At 46.0% G+C, this 17884-nt stretch overlaps 1 protein-coding gene across 1 annotated transcript in view; it reads left to right on the plus strand.

Annotated features, from left to right (window-relative positions):
- SPON1 (spondin 1) overlaps positions 1 to 17884 on the plus strand; it is a 260891-nt gene that overhangs the window by 139068 nt on the left and 103939 nt on the right. The window contains exon 6 of the mRNA XM_044258882.1: positions 10730 to 10878. Coding sequence (XP_044114817.1) covers positions 10730 to 10878 — 149 coding nt within the window. The remainder of the gene's footprint in view (positions 1 to 10729; positions 10879 to 17884) is intronic.

Genomic DNA, 17884 nt, shown 5'->3' on the forward strand with positions numbered 1-17884 from the left:
GCTCTGCTGCTTGCTTTTGGAAACTTCTGTCTGTTCACCTGACTCATTCTGCTGCTATTCTCCCACCACTTGTTCCACTCACCCAGTGGGTTTCTACACCTGCCCCCTCCCAATGCTGCCTGCCCCTGGGACCACTGCAGCTAACCAGACTACTTAGAAAATCCAGCTATCCTCTAAGACCTTGCCTTACCCTAATGGATAGACTCTGACATGCTCCAGTTTGCTCCCAATCTCTACCTTCCCCGGAGAAAATGGAATATCAATATTAAAAGTAAACATTTATTGAATGTTTATTATGTATCAGGAACTGTACTATTTTTATATGGATGTCCTTCTGTGACACCCATTACAACCCTAGAAGGTAGGTACCATTGTTGTTACTGTTTCACAGAAGAGAAAACTGAGTCTTAAAAAACTTAGGTTGCTTATTCAAGGTCACACAGCTTAGTAAATGGTGGAAATAGGAGTGTAAGAAGGACCTTAAACCAGTAGAAAATCTCCTTTTTCTTTTGAGACATTTGAGGCAAGGAGAAACCAATAAATATAACAGCATGGATGAATGTCAAATGTATTATATTAAGTTAAAGAAGCCAGACTCAAAGGGCTGCCTACTATATGAGTTATTGATACTATATTCTTGAAAAGCCAAAACTATAGGGACCAAAAACAGACCAGAGGCTGTCAAGGGCTGGGGATGGAGGAATGGGGTTGACTACAGAAAGGCACAAAGCAATTTTTTTTTAGGTAGTAAAGCTGTTTTATATCTTGATTGTGACATGATTGCAGTCATTTGTCAAAACTCACTGAAAGATACATCTGAAAGGATGACGTTTATTGAATTTAAAATATGCTTTTATTTTTAAAAGGGAAATAAAGCAGACAGTAATGTTCTCTTGATTGACCCCCACAATTGTCCAACTGTGCAAATAGAGGGGAGCAAAAGTTAAAGTTTCAAAGACTGGGTGGCATAAATGAGTTTAGGTGGGAGCTCAGAATCAGGTTGCAAGGATCTAAGAAAAGGATTTGAGGAGAGGAAGTGGAAACAGTGAGCTTAACCTCCCCCAAAAGCCTAGAGGTGTAGGAAAGACAAAAAACAGTCTTTGTGGGCAGAGAGCATTGACAGGAAAATTTTTTTCATTCACTATGAGGAAATTTGAACCTCTTTACTGCAAGGGAGAAGCTCCTTAGTGAAAAAGAGATGAAAGGCGGAGCGTATGCATGTATTTACCATCTCTAGCACTCTTTTTTCCTTTACGGAGATCTGAGTTTATGTCTGTTTTCATTTCCCTTCAGCCAGAAGTCCTTTAATATTTCTGGTATGCTGGTAATAAAGTCACTCAGCTTGCCTTTATCAAAAAACTGTTTTAGTTCACCCTCATTTTTGAGGGATATTTTTGCAGGATATAGAATTCAAGGTTGATAGTTTTTTATTTCTTTTAGAACTTCAGGAGTGTCCCTTCCCTGTCTTCTGGTTTATCTTGGTTTTGAAGTCAGCAGTCATTATTATTTTTGTTTTTCTGATTGTCTTGTTTCTTTTGGGCTCTGGCTGCTTCTAAGACATTTTCTTTTTCTCTAGTCATCATTAATTGCTTTTGATGTGCATAAGTATAATTTTCTTTGTTTTTATCCTATCTGCAGTTTATTGGACTTCATAGATCCTTAGGTTAATATTTTTCATCAAGTTTTGGGCAATTTCATGTGTTATTTCTTAAAATATTTTAATAACTCAATCTCTTGATCCTCTCCTTCCAGGATTCCATAAATCTTACATTAAACAACTTACTGTTGTTCCAAAGTTCACGAGAATCCTGTTCATTTTTTTAATCTTTTTTCTCTGTGCTCCATTTTAAATTTCTATTACCCTGTCTTTCAGTTTATAGACCATTTTCTTTGCCATATCCTATTACAGATGTTATATTTTTGAGTTCTAGATTTTTCATTGGGTTTTTAAAAACACATCAGGCTCTACACTGGGTGTGGACCTGCTTAAGATTCTCCCTCTCCAATGGAATACTATGCAGCCATCAAAAGAAATGAAATCTTGCCATTTGTGATGACGTGGATGGAACTAGAGGGTATCATGCTTAGCGAAATAATTCAAGCGGAGAAAGACAACTATCATATGATCTCCCTGATATGAGGAAGTATAGATGCAACATGGAGGGTTAAGGGGGTAGGAGAAGAATAAATGAAACAATATGGGATTGGGAGAGAGACAAACCATAAGTGACTCTTAATCTCACAAAACAAACTGAGGGTTGCTGGGGGGAGGGCGTTGGGGGAAGAGGGTGGGGTTATGGACATTGGGGAGGGTATGTGCTATGGTGAGTGCTGTGAAGTGTGTAAACCTGGCAATTCACAGACCTGTACCCCTGGGGATAAAAATATATGTTTATAAAAAATAAAAAATTTAAAAAAAAAAAGATTCTCCCTCTCCTTCTTCCCCTCCCCCACCAACTCACATTTTCTCTCTCTCTCTCTCTCTCTCTCTCTCAAAAAAATTTTTTTCTCTCATGAGAGTGTTCATCTGTTCATCCATTATGTCCATCTCTTCCTTTAAGTCCTTGAACTTGATAGTAGTGTTTTAAGGTCCTTATATGGTTAATATCAACCTACCCATCATTTCAGGAACTCTCTCTTTTGACTTTTTTTTTCTCATGGTTATAGATCATATTTTCCTGCTTCTGCATTTGTTAATAATTTTTGATTGATGGACATTGATGAGTAACTGAATTTATTATCTTTTTTTACAGAGTTTGGGGTTTTCATCTGGCAGATGGTTAATTTACTGGTATATCTACTTGTTTTCCTTTCAAGGCTTTTTTCCAAAGCTTTGTCAGGCTAAGTCAAGACTAGTCCTTACTCTAATGTGAAAGTATTTTTCTCCTAAATTGTGCCTTTTCCAGGGTCTCAGTTGAATGCTCAGGATAGGCAGCAAGGTCTCCCAAATATGGGTGGTTGGAACCCCAACATCTTCAGCATTGTGTGGCTTAGGCAATCTCCATTCAGCTCATAGCTCCCCAGTAGCTGTATTTCCCAAGCCTGTGGAGTTTTGTCCTACCCATGTGCACCTTGGTGTTTGGTCAAAGACTTAGAGGGACTCCTATGCATGTTTCTAAAGTTCCTTCTCTGTGCAGCATCTCCCTCTCTCGCATTCTTACCAGGAAATCTTGTCTACCTCAGCGCCCTTAAAGTCCTGTCTTTACCTCCTCAGCTCGGCCAGATTGTCATGCTCTGTTGTGTTCCACCTTCCTATACCACACACCAGAAAATGTCCGGGACAAACATGGTGCTCACCTCTTCTGTTACCCTTCTTTCAGGGGTCATAGTGTTTTGCTATCTATTTTCTAACTTCTGAAAATTGGTGCTTCATACATTTTACCCAATTTTACCATCCCTTATTTTGAGAGGGCTAGTCCAGTACCATGTAGTCCATCAGTGTGAGAAGCAGAAGTTGTATGAGCACATATAAATTTAGAAGCTGTAGACAAAACAATCATATTTTCCTAGGTAAAATAAGAACTTTTTATTAAGAAATTCATATCCTTTCTGATCTGCCTGGCTGACTGGCTTCATCATTGATCATTCCTTCTTTACAAATACTCTCTCTTTCTTTCTTCCTTGACCTGCCTTATAGTTTTCCATGTACCTCTGGTTTTCTCTTATTCTCTGCTTTTGCATATCCTGGTCCTACTACAACAAATACCTTCCTCCTTCCCCCTAATTGCCTTGTTACCTTCTACTTAGCCTTCAGAAGGTAGGTCAGCTGTCATCTCCTCCAGGAAGCTCTCTCTGATATAGTCTGGGTTGAATATCCCCCATTTGTGTTTTTATGTTACCCTGTGTTGCCTTTATGAAAGCTGTATCATGTACACTCCATTGTAATTACCTGTTATGACCTTTCCTCCATACACTTCACCCCACCTCCTGGACTGAACATCTTAAGGACCAGGACCAAGTCTAATTTAGCTCAGAGTCTCCATGGACTAGCACAGATTTTATCAAAATTTCTCTAAAAGGACCAGAAAGTAAATATTTTAGGGTTTTCAGGCCAGGCAGTCTCTCTTATGACTACTAAACTCTGCCATTGTAGCAGGAAAGAAGCCATAAATAATACATAACTAACATGTGAAATATACAATTTTATTGGGGGAAAAAAAAGTGGGCTATGGCTTGTTGATTTCTAGCCTAGCATATAGTATGCCTAGTAAACATTTATTTAGTGAATGAATTAAAAGAATAGCATGTTATTATTAGAAGCCTCAGAGGAAATGCAGAAGAATACAATCAATTCTTGAAGTGCACGTGTTTTCCCTGGAATGGAAAAGTGGCACTTTTCTTAAGACCTAAAGGAAAGAAGAAAGGCTAGCTGAGTAAAGAAGGCAGAAAGAGAGAAAGTAGAATTTCTGGCCAACCTGACAGATCTCCCCATGCAGGGTTTTTTCCAGGAGGCCATCCTGGGACAGGATCTTGAAAACCTGAATAGCTTGATCAGAGTGAGCTCCTGAAGCAGCCAAGGGCAGGAAGAGCCAGAGGGCAAGTACAAGCTGTGTCCTGGGTAGCACCCAGGGGCAAACCCAGAAGAGCCAAGTCCTGCAGCCAAATCCAAAGTGTCAAAACCCAGGCAGATCCTGGAAGTGAGCCTAGGGTGAGAACAGCAAGGGCAAGAGCGAAGTGAGATCCAAGACAACTTTTATGAATAGAGCTGGCAGGTCCACGGCATTTTGCTGCTGGTCACTAGCCACATGGTGCCTGGATAAGTCTGGGTAGGTTGACCTGCGTCTTCTCGGAAGAGTTAAGTGACAAGGTTATCCTCTTAGACATAAAAGGAGGACAGCCAGCAGGACTTAGGGACTGGAGAAGCTTCCATGCAGCACCTATAGCAGATCCATAAAGACCCAACCAGAGGATAAAACCAAGATTTGCTGAGATACAGTAGGTGAGGCTGAGGTTGGATAATGGCAGGTTGTCACAGTCTAGACATCAAGGCTGTAGGACGTTCTCCAGGGAAATGCCATGAATGTTATGTCAAGGAAATGCATGGGTGACTTTCTGCTGGACTGAGATTGGCAGGGGAAGGCCGCCACTGGCAAAGCAGGCCAGCAAAACTGGGCTATCACCAAATGCCTGCCATAGGTAGAAAACTTCAGAGAATCTGTCTACATGCCACATGCCTCCTTCATCGGCATTGGCCTTTTGGGCATCCTTGTAAATTTAGGCATCACTGGTCATGTAACACCAGCAAGGACAGCAGAAAAGGTGTCAGAAGTGAGATTACAACACACACATTCAGGACGTCTCCCTGGGAGGGCTTTTCAGACCTGGTTGCCCATCCGTATCTCAAACTTACACGTCTAATCATTTCTTCCTCCCAGCTTCCCACCTGCCTCTGTCGCATTTTTGCGTCCTCTAAACTATTGGAAAAAAACATCTAGGCACAGGTATGTATAGGACACTAGAACACTGCTGGAACCAGAGAGAGGCATGCTAAGCCAAAGAGCTTTGGCCCTACCTGAGAGCCAAAAAGGTTGGCAGTAGTCTTGTTTCTCTGCCCCGGCCCCCCAGGCTGAAGCCCTAGTGTTTTACCAAGGACCTCAGCTGTAGCTCCCCTGAGCATCCATTTAAGAAAACCAAGGCATGTACGTTGTTTCTTTCTCTCCAGGCCTCCCAGTACCTGTGGTTTCTCCCTCTCCTTCCTGCCTTACTTCCTGGCAGGATGGAGGATGCTGGGGCCCAGTGTTGCACTTCTCCGTGTCCCAGCTAACATGGTCTGATGAGCCACCTCATTCTCAGGCCCCAGGCCGCTGAGTCCCAGTTAGAGGATTCCCTCCTGGTTTTTCTTTCAGCTTCAGGTTCTTGCATCTGACATTCTGTCGTCTCTACCCACTCATTCTAAGCCAAACTGTCCTCCAATCACCTGCTCAGATCTTTTTTGCTTCCCTTGTCTTCCAGAAGCTTGTCTGGATTTGCCCTGTCCATCCTCTTCATATTTAACTGAGCTGGCTGAGATTTATGAAGCCCACCTTGTGTTCTAGCCACTACTCAAGACTTCATGGACTTTGGCGTCAGAATAACACATTAAGGGGGCACCTGGGTGGCTCAGTGGGTTAAGCCGCTGCCTTCGGCTCAGGTCATGATCTCGCGTCCCGGGATCGAGTCCCGCATCAGGCTCTCTGCTCAGCAGGGAGCCTGCTTCCTTCTCTCTCTCTCTTCCTGCCTCTCTGCCTACTTGTGATCTCTCTCTGTCAAATAAATAAATAAAATCTTTAAAAAAAAAAAAAGAATAACACATTAGGTGTCAGGTGTAATGCTTTCCTGGGGTAACCCTCACTACACCCGCATGTCAATATCCAGGTGAAGAAACTGAGTTTGAGAGTGCTTACTGACTTGTCCAATCTGGAATTGAGCTTCAGAACTGAGCCTAGAATATACGATGGTCTGATTCAAACACCAGAGCTCTAACTGCTTCCCCAAACTATCTCCCACAGTCTGTCCAAGCTTCCCTCTTACTGGCTCATACCTCTGATCCTGTGTCTGTATTCCCTCCCTACTGCCGTAAGTCCAACCCTACACCACTCAGGCAGGGAGTGTTGACGGGTCTCCTCACCCTGGGCCTCTACTTCCCACCACTGGGTGTGGCCTGGATGTGGTGTGATGGAGAGCATAGCTCTGGCCCCAGGCAGATTTGACCTTGAATCCCAGTGTCCTCACTCATTGACTCTGTGATCTTGGGTTAACTCATTAACCTCTCTGAGTCTGGGTTTCCTCATGTGAAATATGGGAAGCCTGAAGCCTCTGTGTCAGAGGAAGCTCTTTTTCTGAGTGTTGAAGGAAATAATGTAGGTCAGTCCTTGGCACAGTGCCTGGCACTTACTAAGGGCTCAGTGCATGTGAACTATTATCGTATGATTCTTCCCTGAAGGAAACTTCCATCATGTCTTCCCCTCTCACAGTGGGCACTCAGCAATCTCCTCAACCTAGTCCTGACTTTCTTTTTTATCTTCTCTTTTTGCCTTCAATCCCTCCAGTTCCCCAAGCGGTGTCCTCTCCTTCTTGACCTCTCAGTGCGATATAGGGACAAGAGCGTATGCTCTAGGGTCAGGCGGACTGGGTTTAAACCCCAGTTTGACCCTTGCTAGCTCTATGAGCTTTGGCAGCTTCGTCAACATGTCTGGGTCTCAGTTTTCTTAGCTAAAATATAAAATGAGGATGTAGTGAGGGTTAGTCCAGGAAAGCATTACACCTGACACCTAATTGGTGTTTAATTCTCTTATCTATGTTATCACTGGAATTCCTGCTTCTCCTGTCCTGCCGGGCTTCCCGTGGGCGTCTCCTTCCACTGGGAAAGTTTCCTTGCTCCTCCATCATAGTTGGATTCCTTTTGTGGCTTCCCATTATGCTTTCCGTCCATAATAATATGGAGAACTTTGCATTGTACATTTCTTTAAAGTTTTCATAGCCACGCACCTGAAGTCATCGCCCTACCTAATGTTGCAGATTGTTTTCCATGGGTTCCTGCCTTGTCCCCCCCAGGCAGGATAGATTCTGGTCCCTCCCCCTAGCCTAGTGCCGGTCAGATATCTATGATGTGGTTGATGTCATTCAGTGGGTTGAAATTTGAATTAATGTGGCAATTTGCAAGACTGGTGTAGGAAATCAACAACTGAATTGATCAGAAAGGTGGACTGGTACAATGACATATTATTTAAGTGTAAGAAACCACAAAGACGGAACCTACTCTTGAGGCACCTGCTTCTCTGTATTCATGCCTTTGGACTTGGACTTTTTGGATTCGGGGGTTTTGGAGTGAGCTGTTCCATCCCCGCTGCTCTGTGTTCTTGTTTCTATAATATCCCTGGCCGTGCTGGATTGTAAGTAATCCACTGAACCATCTGCTTCCCCGCCCCCAGACTGTGGGGATAAGCCCCTGTCCAATTCCTGTCAGTGTCCGGGACCTGCCACTGTGCTTGGCACACAGTAAATGGAAGCTGAGGGAATAAATCAGAAAGACCCAGCTGGGTCCATTCCCCTCAGCTTCCTAGGACTGTGCCCGTTCCTAGTCTCTTGTCTTATCCCACCGTATGTAGATTTCTTGTCTTCTGTACTGAGTAAAAGGCAGGTTTCATGTTTTACTTGTTTTTGTAGCCTCCCTAACAACGAGGAAAGGAGGAAACTGTAATTACTGAGTGTCTATTATGTGCCAGTAGTGATTTCACATATATTATCTCAGCTTTTAGAAATTGAATTTAATTCTTATAATAGGTCGGTAAGATGGGCATTATCAGCCTTGAATTACAGAGGAGGGAGCTGAGACTCAGGGGAGCAAAATAATTGGAATTTGACCAAGTTGACCTAGCCAGAAAGTGGCAGCTCTGGCGTGCGAAGCCCTGTCTGCGGCTGTAAGGCCAATGCCGCTCTTTGTTGGTTGGTAGTGTTTGTTTTTAACAGCACGCAGGTGAGTGGAGTGTGTTAGCCCAGTAAGTGTCAGGAACTCTGCTGAGCTGAGACTTGAATTTAATCACATTGAATCACATCTGTGCAAGCCTGCTCCCAAATGTTTCGAGCACACACACTGCCTACCTTTCCCTTTGATTGTTTGGATGAAAATTTTTTGAAAACATGCACTGAGCACTCCCAGTGCATCAGACACAGTGTTGGGTGCTGGGAACACGGCGCTGAAGACAGGCGTCCTCAGGGACAGTCTGGTGGGGAGACAGATCTGCAGCTGGGACCATATACGTTATCTGTGCTGTGGGGAAACAGGAGGCAAGTCAGTCTGGGGGGTACCGTAGAGACTTCTGAATAGATCATGAAGGTGGGATGAGAGTTGGCCAAGCCTAGCAGGAAGAGAAGCACAGGGAACAGAATGTGCTAAGCCTGGGAGGTACAGAATGGCAGGTAGGATGGGTCTGGGAAAAGGGGGCATTTCGGCGGAACAAGGCAGAGGGAGCAAGAGATGCTAAACCTGGTCTCCCTGTAGTTCACAGCATGAATCGAAGGTCATGAGTGGCTCCCAGCCCTTGCCCCTACACCAGCAGTGCTCCAGGGTTAGACAACAGCTAGGACAGCCTACTCACTCAGGAGTGAGCTGCAGGAAGCGCTGGCCGCACATCCGTCTGTCTTCTCTAGAGAACTGATGGATGAACCCAGGGTTTGCATTTCCCTGATGTGTGGGAAATAATGAGCAAGCGATTGGGCCGGCTGACCTAGTGATGTCATCTGCCTGCCGGTGGCGGGGTGGGGAAGGGCATGGCTGCCCTCAGCAGGCTGGGAGCGGGGCTTGGTGCCCAAGTTCTCGATGTGCCCCTGCAGCAGAGGGCTCTGGAGTAGCAGGGAGCCGATGTAAATGAGGATCAGGTCCCGTTCAAAAGGGCCTTCTTCTGTGATGGGTGGAGCAGAGAGTTCGGTCACTGTGGGCCACCGGGTGGTAAGCTTATGTGTCACTTGTGTCCACCCAGTTCCAGTTTTCCTCTTTACTATGCCTGAAAACATTCTTTAACTCATGCCTTTATTAGCCAACCAAGAATGGCTGAGAGCTGGACTGGTGTTATGATGAATTGTATGTTACTTAGCCAGTAATTAATATATATATGTGTGTGTGTGTATACGTACTATGTATGTATATTACATGTATATATTATATGTGTGTATACGTATTATATGTATGTGTATATGTGCATGTGTGTGCACACGTGTGTGTGCGTATATCAACACTTATCACATGCAGAAGCAAACTTAGCGCAGTGCTGATTCTGACTCTCTGTTCCCCTCCTTCCTCCCCCTGGCACTTCGAAAACCCCTCCATTAGTTTTGTCTCGATCCTGTCCAGATCTTGTTCTGTTCTCCCCTGCGGTACCGTCTGGTTCCCTCCTACACCCCCGATGGGCCTCCTCCCCGGTGATCCTTAGCAGACCACGGTGGACCAGTCCCTTCCACATATCCAGACTGCCTTCCCCCGTCCTCTCACACGGCCAGCTCACCTGCCCCTCATTCCGGAAGGCACCAAAAAGCCAGCTAGAAGTCAACCGGGCTCACTTCTGAGAATGGCCCAGGCCTACTCACCACCCACTCCCTCTACCCTTGGCTCCGTGCTCTCCCGCCACAGCCCTACACTCCCGTCTTGCTCCCTTTAATGCATTCTTCACACTGCTGCCTGAATGGCTTATCTAAAATTCAAATACGATCATGCCATTCTCTTGCTTGGACCCTTCAGTGGTTTCAGACCCTTTCAAATGACATCTGAACTCCGGAAGCATTTAGAGCAGTGCCCTCCGTGACCAGGCTCCTTCCTACCTCCCTGGCATGGCTTCCTACCTCTCCCCTGACAGTGGGTGACACAGCAATGCTAGATTGCTTATGGCTCCCCAAACACACAGTGTTATTTAATGCTTCTGAGTCTGCCAGAAAGAGCCTCTCCTCTCCATCCTGTCTTACAAATCTGATCAGCCTTTCAAAGTCCTTCTCTGAAACCCTCCCAGACAGAAGTCATCGTTCTGGGCTGCCTCCATGTCTCACTCAGGCATCTGCTGTCCTGTCTGCAGATTCCCAATACCTTCTTGCTTCCACAGATGGTCTCATTCCTCCCTGAGTAGCAGAGGACCTAGCAAAAGTGGGTGCTTAGCCAGCGCGGTTGGAATGATGGTTGAATTGTACTTTCTTCCCAGCATTTAAGGGGCTCGTGTTTTCGCCACAGCCACACTGATCCCTGCCCCCTGATTGGCTTTCCCAGGTCGGGCCAATCACTGGTCTGCAATCATTGGTGGATCCCACTCCAAGAACTACGTGCTGTGGGAGTACGGAGGCTACGCCAGCGAAGGTGTCAAACAGGTTGCAGAATTGGGCTCACCCGTAAAAATGGAAGAAGAAATTCGGCAACAGGTAAGAAAAACAATCACAGAATGACCCAAAACCAGGCACGGAGTCAAAGCATCCATTAGATTTCTGGGGGCTAGAAGTTTATAGTACGGTGTGCGGGGAGATCGGCGCCCTAGGAAGCAAAATCTGTTTGCTGAGTTTGGGGCAGAGTGGGGTAGGAATTAAGTCGAGTTGAGGACAGAGACACGCAGGCCCCTCTTGTGGTCTCAGATTTTCCCTGACCGGATTTGTGTCTTCCCCAATTTGTGCTCACAGCCGCTGCTGGGGCCGTGCGGGCGACATGTGACATCTCTGGTCTCCTGGGAGTCGAGTGGCTGGCTCTCAGTTTTCTTGCTATGATCCTTGCCGGGGTCAGGGAAGTGACACCCAAGTTGTCTAAACCAAAATCGCCATTCAAAATCACCATGAAAACAAACTGTTAATCAGCACGTGCGTTCTGTAACCATGCCTTGAGGTGTTCGACAAATTCGTCGGTCCTTGGTCACAATAGTTACAGAAGGCACAGGAGCATCGTCCGTGTACCACCTTACACGGGCCCAGGAAGTGTGCCATCATGTAGGTCCCCACGCATCCCAGTGGAGAGATGAGGGAGGAATCGCCCATCGTTCGTTCTGATTTGCGTGACTGACCGTGCTATTTCGTCCCCCCATGGAAAGCACTAGAAAGAGGCCGGGGAGGGATCTGGAAAGAAAAGCTGCAGTTTTTCTGAGGCCATTCACGGCCATATTGTGGAGACGTGACAGGCCAGCTTCAGCCGTGGCCGCCCACGGAAATCCTTCAGGCCTGAGAGAGCTCTGTGGGCAGCCAGGGCACACTGCCCGCACACTTGCTCAGGAGGGATTCAGCAAGGCGCAAACCACACTTGGGCTGTGGTCATTTCACAGCACAGGTCACTGCCAGGCTGCCCCACATCTGAGACTGCAGGAGGCCCTGGAGACACGGGCCCAGGTGTCACAATGTGTACGTGCCCACAAGCCTGAGCGGCACAGGAGGGCAAGCGCAGCTGAGGGGCCCCCAGTGCTTCCCTTTGAAGTCGCCAATGGGGACTCCAGGCTGCCCACAGGCCTTAAACTGAAGGCAACAGAGGTCACCCTGACTCCTTCTATAATCCCCTGAGGAATCCTTTTGGACCCGAGTCCAGAAATGCCCCAGAATTAGCTTATGTTTCTTCTTAATATGATTTAAAACCTTTTCCACATTCTTGGGGAAAAATGTTTAACCAGGTGTCTTAAGATTGCACGCTATTCATCACAAGGGCATCCAACCAACTAGTTAGTGTTTCTCTGACTCTGGCGGAGAGTGCCTTGTGACTGGCGTCACTCATTCAGGCGTCAGCGCAGAACAGACATCTGTGAAGCCATAGAGGGCTTGAGCTTGGTGCTGGTCTGTCCAGCCTGTCATGAGGGAGGGTCCTTTGTTGGGGACCATGAGGGTCCATGTTCCTGGGTCTTGAGCATAGGATGGTGATACACTGGCTTATCGAGTCCCATTGTGTGGTATGGTAAAGAAAAAAAAATTGTTGGGACACCTGGGTGGCTCAGTGGGTTAAAGCCTCTGCTTTCGGCTCAGGTCATGATCCCAGGGTCCTGGGATCGAGCCCCACATCGGGCTCTCTGCTCAGCGGGGAGCCTGCTTCCTCCTCTCTCTCTGCCTGCCTCTCTGCCTCCTTGTGATCTCTGTCTGTCAAATAAATAAATAAATCTTTAAAAAAATTGTTACAAATAATAGTTGAAATACTAAAGTTTGCAAATAAATTAGATCAAGGTCAAGGGCATCTTGATAATAATGCCAGGCTCCTTCGTTGTCTTTCTTGAGAGACTTCTGGGGAAAAGAGAATCATGTATGAGTCATGAGAAGCTAGGACCAGTTGTGCCAAAAAAAACTATTTATCATGTTTCATAGCAGCACAAAGGTTGGAAGCTGATGGATAGGACCCCCGGCCTTAGATTGTCCCCCTCTGGGAAACATTCTTTGCTTGGCATGTTCCTAACCATGGAATTAGCTTCTGTGCCACACAGTCTGCCTCTCCCAGCTGACTAGTATTCTTGATATTAAATCATAATTATAAACCTAATGATGAGGACTGCACAAGGGATTTAAAATTCCACAGAGCATATCTTAGGGTGTGTCGCTGCCTTTCAGGTCCCCTGGTGCTGGATATCTACTTTTAGCTCTCACGTCTGGTCTGAGAAGACAATAGTATTATCCCCATTTTACAGATAAGGCAAGTGAGGCACAGTCAATAGCTAGAGAATACTAGAACTTGAACCCAAATCTGCCTCGCTCTTGTACACGGCTCCACCTACATAAATTGCAGGGCTTCATGCAAAGTGGGGTCACTTGTTCAAGATTTAAGAATTCTAAGGTGGTGATACTGTGAATTTCACAGCATGGGACCCTGGGAGGCTGCCGGGCACATCCACTTCCCTGGCCCCCACAGCTGCCCCACAGAAACTCCTCTCCGCAGCTTCTGAGATAATCCCTATTTCCAGAGCTCCCCCCAGCCCCTTGGAAAGTCAGCCAGATAGAGTGATTTCCAGATCCCTTCACTTCCAGACATTTCAGAGTCCTCAATATTGTTCCCTGCAAACACAGAATTTATTATATTTTTCTGTAAGTCAGGTAAGGAACAACATAAAAAGCAGCAAGAATATGAATCCTCCTAGAATATAAAAGTGTCCTCTGAATAACGGGGAACTTGTTTGAACATATCTACAAACTAACACAGTGTTCTCAGCCTTTAATGCCTTATATCCTACCAATCTCTCTATCAAAGAACCTGAGTCCAACAGGGTGAAAAAAAAAAAAGCCCTCTTTTCCCAAGAAAGACATTTATATGCTTACTCGTGTTCTCTTATTATAGACCTATCGCTCACTGGCAAGTTTCAAGGGCATTAAAAATCACAGTAGATATTGTTGGAGGTAAATCCTATGCTAATGGCTTTCAAACACAAATGAGCAAAAATAATAATCCCATTAGTAAGGGAAAATTGTAGTAATATTATTGAGTATAAATTTTACTGTTACTATAACTACAAAACAACCAAGAAAATCAATAAAAAAAAATCACAGTAATGTTATTGCCAAAACACTGGTGGTCAGAGAGGGTGGGGGAAGGACGCAAGGCCCAGGTCTTAGCAGAGAGATGGTGTCCTGCTGAGGAGCGGGGAGTGTGGATTAGAACTACGGAGCAGAGCTTCAAGCAGACTGATAAGTCGCAAACTGGCAACCCAAGGCAGGTGAGGCAGTAGGGAATGGCGGTCGTATGTGTAGGTAGCCCCAGGCACTAACAGTGAGCAGGTGTGTACTCCCTGTTGTGAAGATGTTGTACTGAGTCCATTGCATGTTATCAAGCACACACTTCTGGCCTGTGTACTAGGTGTCTGGTTCTCTGCCAGACATGGCCCCAAGATGGCACTCTGTTCACCACATTAGTCATGCTGGAAACGTACACATCATCCTGGATTCTGTCCCCTGCCCCAAATCTCGCCTTCTGTCCTAAATTCATCCAGTTCACTTCCCCATCCCCACTGCCCCATCTAAGCCATCCTCATCTCCTGCACTAGTTTCCTGATCTCCCTGCCTCCAGTCCTCTTCCTCTCATCCACACTGCTCCAGGGCCATTTCAATAAAACATAAATCAGATTAGGCCATTCCCTCTGACTAAGATGTCCTCACAGACCCTAGGACCAAGTTCAAATTCCTTATCGTAGCTAGAAACCCCAGCATGATCCAGCCTTGTCTTGCCTCTCCCATCTTATTTCTTGCTGCAGCTGTAAGCTTTGCCCATCCAGAACCATGTTCAGTCTCCCCAAAGAGCCACGCCACTCTTGCATCTGGGTCTTCCCCCAGCCTGGAACATCTTCCAGCTCCTCTTCCCCTGGTGAACTCCTAAGTATCCTTCCAGGCTCAGCTTAAATGTTCTTTCTTCCTGGAAGCCTTCTCTGATTCTGTACAAAACGGGTGCCCTTGCCGGGAGCTCACACAGCACCCAGTACCTCCCCTTCACCACCACCATTGCATTTACTCTAAGTCCTTGTCAGATGTGTCTCCTTCACTAAACTGCAAAGCTCCAATCCGTGTTTTCATCGTCCTCTCCTTTGAGCTGGGCAGTGCTAGCTGCTTCATGAATGTTTCTTGACTGAATTTATTTATCCACTCAACTTTATTGAACACCAACTAAATGGCAGGCATTACAGGTACAGCAGTGAGCAGATGATTCCCTGCCTGCATGGAGTCTGCGTTCTAGCAGGGAGGCAAGAATGAAATTAGTTAAATAATTAAAAATTAGAGTAAATAAGAAGAAACCAACAAGCGGGGACACAGAAAGGAGTGTTAGGGAGAGACCTTGGAATTAGGGTGCCCAGGAAATATCTCCCTGAGAAGTGACCGTCATGCTGAGGCCCCAAAGATGAAAACATAAGGAAAAGGTCATTCTGAAGGGTGATGATATGTGCAAAGGCCCTGGGGTGGAAAAGAGCTTGTGCTGTAAGAACCCAGAGAAGACCGGTGTGAGAGGAGAGGGAAGGAGAGCAAGTGTGGCCCAGCATGAGACGAGTTGAATGGAGGGCCTTTTATCTCCAAGCTGGAGAAATTCGCAGGTTGGGGGAAGGAGGCAGGTCCATGAACACCTATTCCCATATAAGGTGCTCGGACTTCAGGGGAATCTCTGCGTCAGCTGGGGGAGTGCAGGCATCGGACTGTGGCAGTCCTTGATGTGCCATTTTCTGAACCACCCCGGGCTTTCATGGCCCCTGTCCCTCATGGCCAGAGAGACACATGTTAGTTTCCATATCACGTGGGGAAGCTGGGTCCGGAGCCCCTTCCCTGGGCATCCTTAGCTCCCTGTGCAGACCCTCTCCTAGACTGGAATGTCCCCACTCTTTCCTTCTCTGTCTCCCAGGTAGAAAGTGTGTCCCTTGAAGGCAAGAACTTGTTGGTTTTCCTCACTGCTGGAGTCTCCTTTTCAAACCCACCTCTGCTTCTGTTCATGCCCACTCTGTCGCTTTGTTATGGTTTCTTTTATCTCTTTAATATTAAACATGTCTAATTGTCTTGTTCAGATTACTCTATCATCGCGGGGTCTTAGGGACCAGCCTTCCTTTAAATTGAACCTGATGTCTCTCCCCGTCACTAGTTTCCTCCTTTGCTTTTGGGTTGTTCGCTCACATCCAGCAGATGCCTTTCTTTTTTTCCAGTGGGCATCCTCTGTGCTCAAATTGTGATGTTTTCTTGGTTGGGGGGACAGCATATTTTTCATTTGTCAACTCCCATTTTGATGTCCCTTTCTCAACTTGGAGATCCCCCCTGAACCCCCAGGGTAAATATGGACTCTGCTCTTACGCACCAGAAAGCCCGAGGCTTCTCATCCCTGAAGGAGAATTTTTACTCAGGGGCCTAGATAGAGCACAAGCTTCCGGGCCGTCTTCCTAAAGGTAACTGGTAAATGTTGCCCTATCCCCAGTTTGCAAATAGGACAGCCCTTCAAAATGTCTAGCGTGATGCCACCGGCATCTTCCCACATCTTCTCTCCCGCCAGCTCAAGTCTTCCCCTTCTCCCTTCATGTGAAACCTCGGCCCCTGCCCCGGGGGCCCACATCCTAGTCCGCGGCCCCCACAGGCCACTGGGTGCCAGCCTGCTTGCTGCTCTGGGTTTGACTTTTCTCCCCCAGTGCTGGCATCCAGGAGATTTTTCTAAATGTGTCTAAGTTTTCAATTATATATTTTTAAAAATTTGCCCATTACGTTTTGTCTAACATGTTTGTGTCTGAAGCAGGAGGGAGAAAGGCTTTTGCATCAGCTCAGTGTCTCGTGTTTCTGGATGTCCACCTAATATCTCCAGCACCTAACACGGTATCTCTCGCATACTAGGTGCTCAACACCTATCTGGACTGATTCATTAACAAGCGAGCCATGAATGTTTTTTGCGTAAAACCATGAGGTTGAATGACCACTTGCTCATGGAAAATGCCTGAGAGAAAAAACACTCTGGCTTTTATGTAACATATCAGTCTGAACATGTAAGTTATATTTAACTTATATAACATGTAAGTCAAGATTCGAGACTTCCCCAACCATAAGAGGTCAGATAATGATGGGCCCTAAAATAGGCATTGATCATTTCATTTCGGGAGGCCTCGCTTTGGCAGATTACTTAAGCTAGTTGGCAGGACTGTCACACCACCTGTGGCATAAGAATCAATGAACAAGCGGGTGTTCTTTTTCTTTAAAGTTAAAATAGTGTATAGGGCTCCGGGAACTCACAGGAAGGGTTTGAGAATTTTCTTTTCTCATCTCCTTTAAAACAAAGAACTATGGCTACCGAACATTTGTTTCTCCTGATTTTTGAGTTTCTAAAATTTGATTGCTTTCCTCTAATTAAAACCCTCACCTTTTTTCCTCATGTTTTCCATGGATTGTGACATGCGCATTTGTATGAGAAAGCCACCCACTCGCTCATGACCAGCTTTTGTTAGAACAATAAGGCTCCCATAATCTTCAGTACTTGTGAGAGGTAGGACTATACATACCTAAAACCATTGGCCCTGAATTAATATTTCCGGTTTTCAATCCTAGCTCCATCACTTACTGTGTGACTTTGGCAAGTCACTTAACCCCTCTGTGCCTCAGTTTTCCTCTTCTATGAGATGAGGGCCGCAATAGTGCCCACTCCAGAAGGTTACCATGGGGACTAAGTGTACTGATATGTGTAAAGTGCTTGGAGCAGAGCCTTCCCTGTTAAAAGTGCTCACTGAATGCTACTTATCATTGTCATGGTTTCATTCTTGGGTCTTCATTTCCTCATCAGTAAAATCAGGAGTTGTCCTCGGATGGAAGAGTCCCTGCAGGCGCTAGGAAAGCTATTGACTCTAATTGTTGAAGTTCATCATGTCATTCCTCAGCCTGAGAACACCCACAGAGTGCATCCCCTAGGCTCTGCCCCTGCCTGCCCCTCCTTTCCCTGCTGAACAATGCCGTCTCCCCATATGCCCTAACCCTCTATGCCAAG

This window comes from Neovison vison, chromosome 7 (assembly GCF_020171115.1).
Source record: "Neovison vison isolate M4711 chromosome 7, ASM_NN_V1, whole genome shotgun sequence".
Classification (NCBI taxonomy): Eukaryota; Metazoa; Chordata; class Mammalia; order Carnivora; family Mustelidae; genus Neogale; species Neogale vison.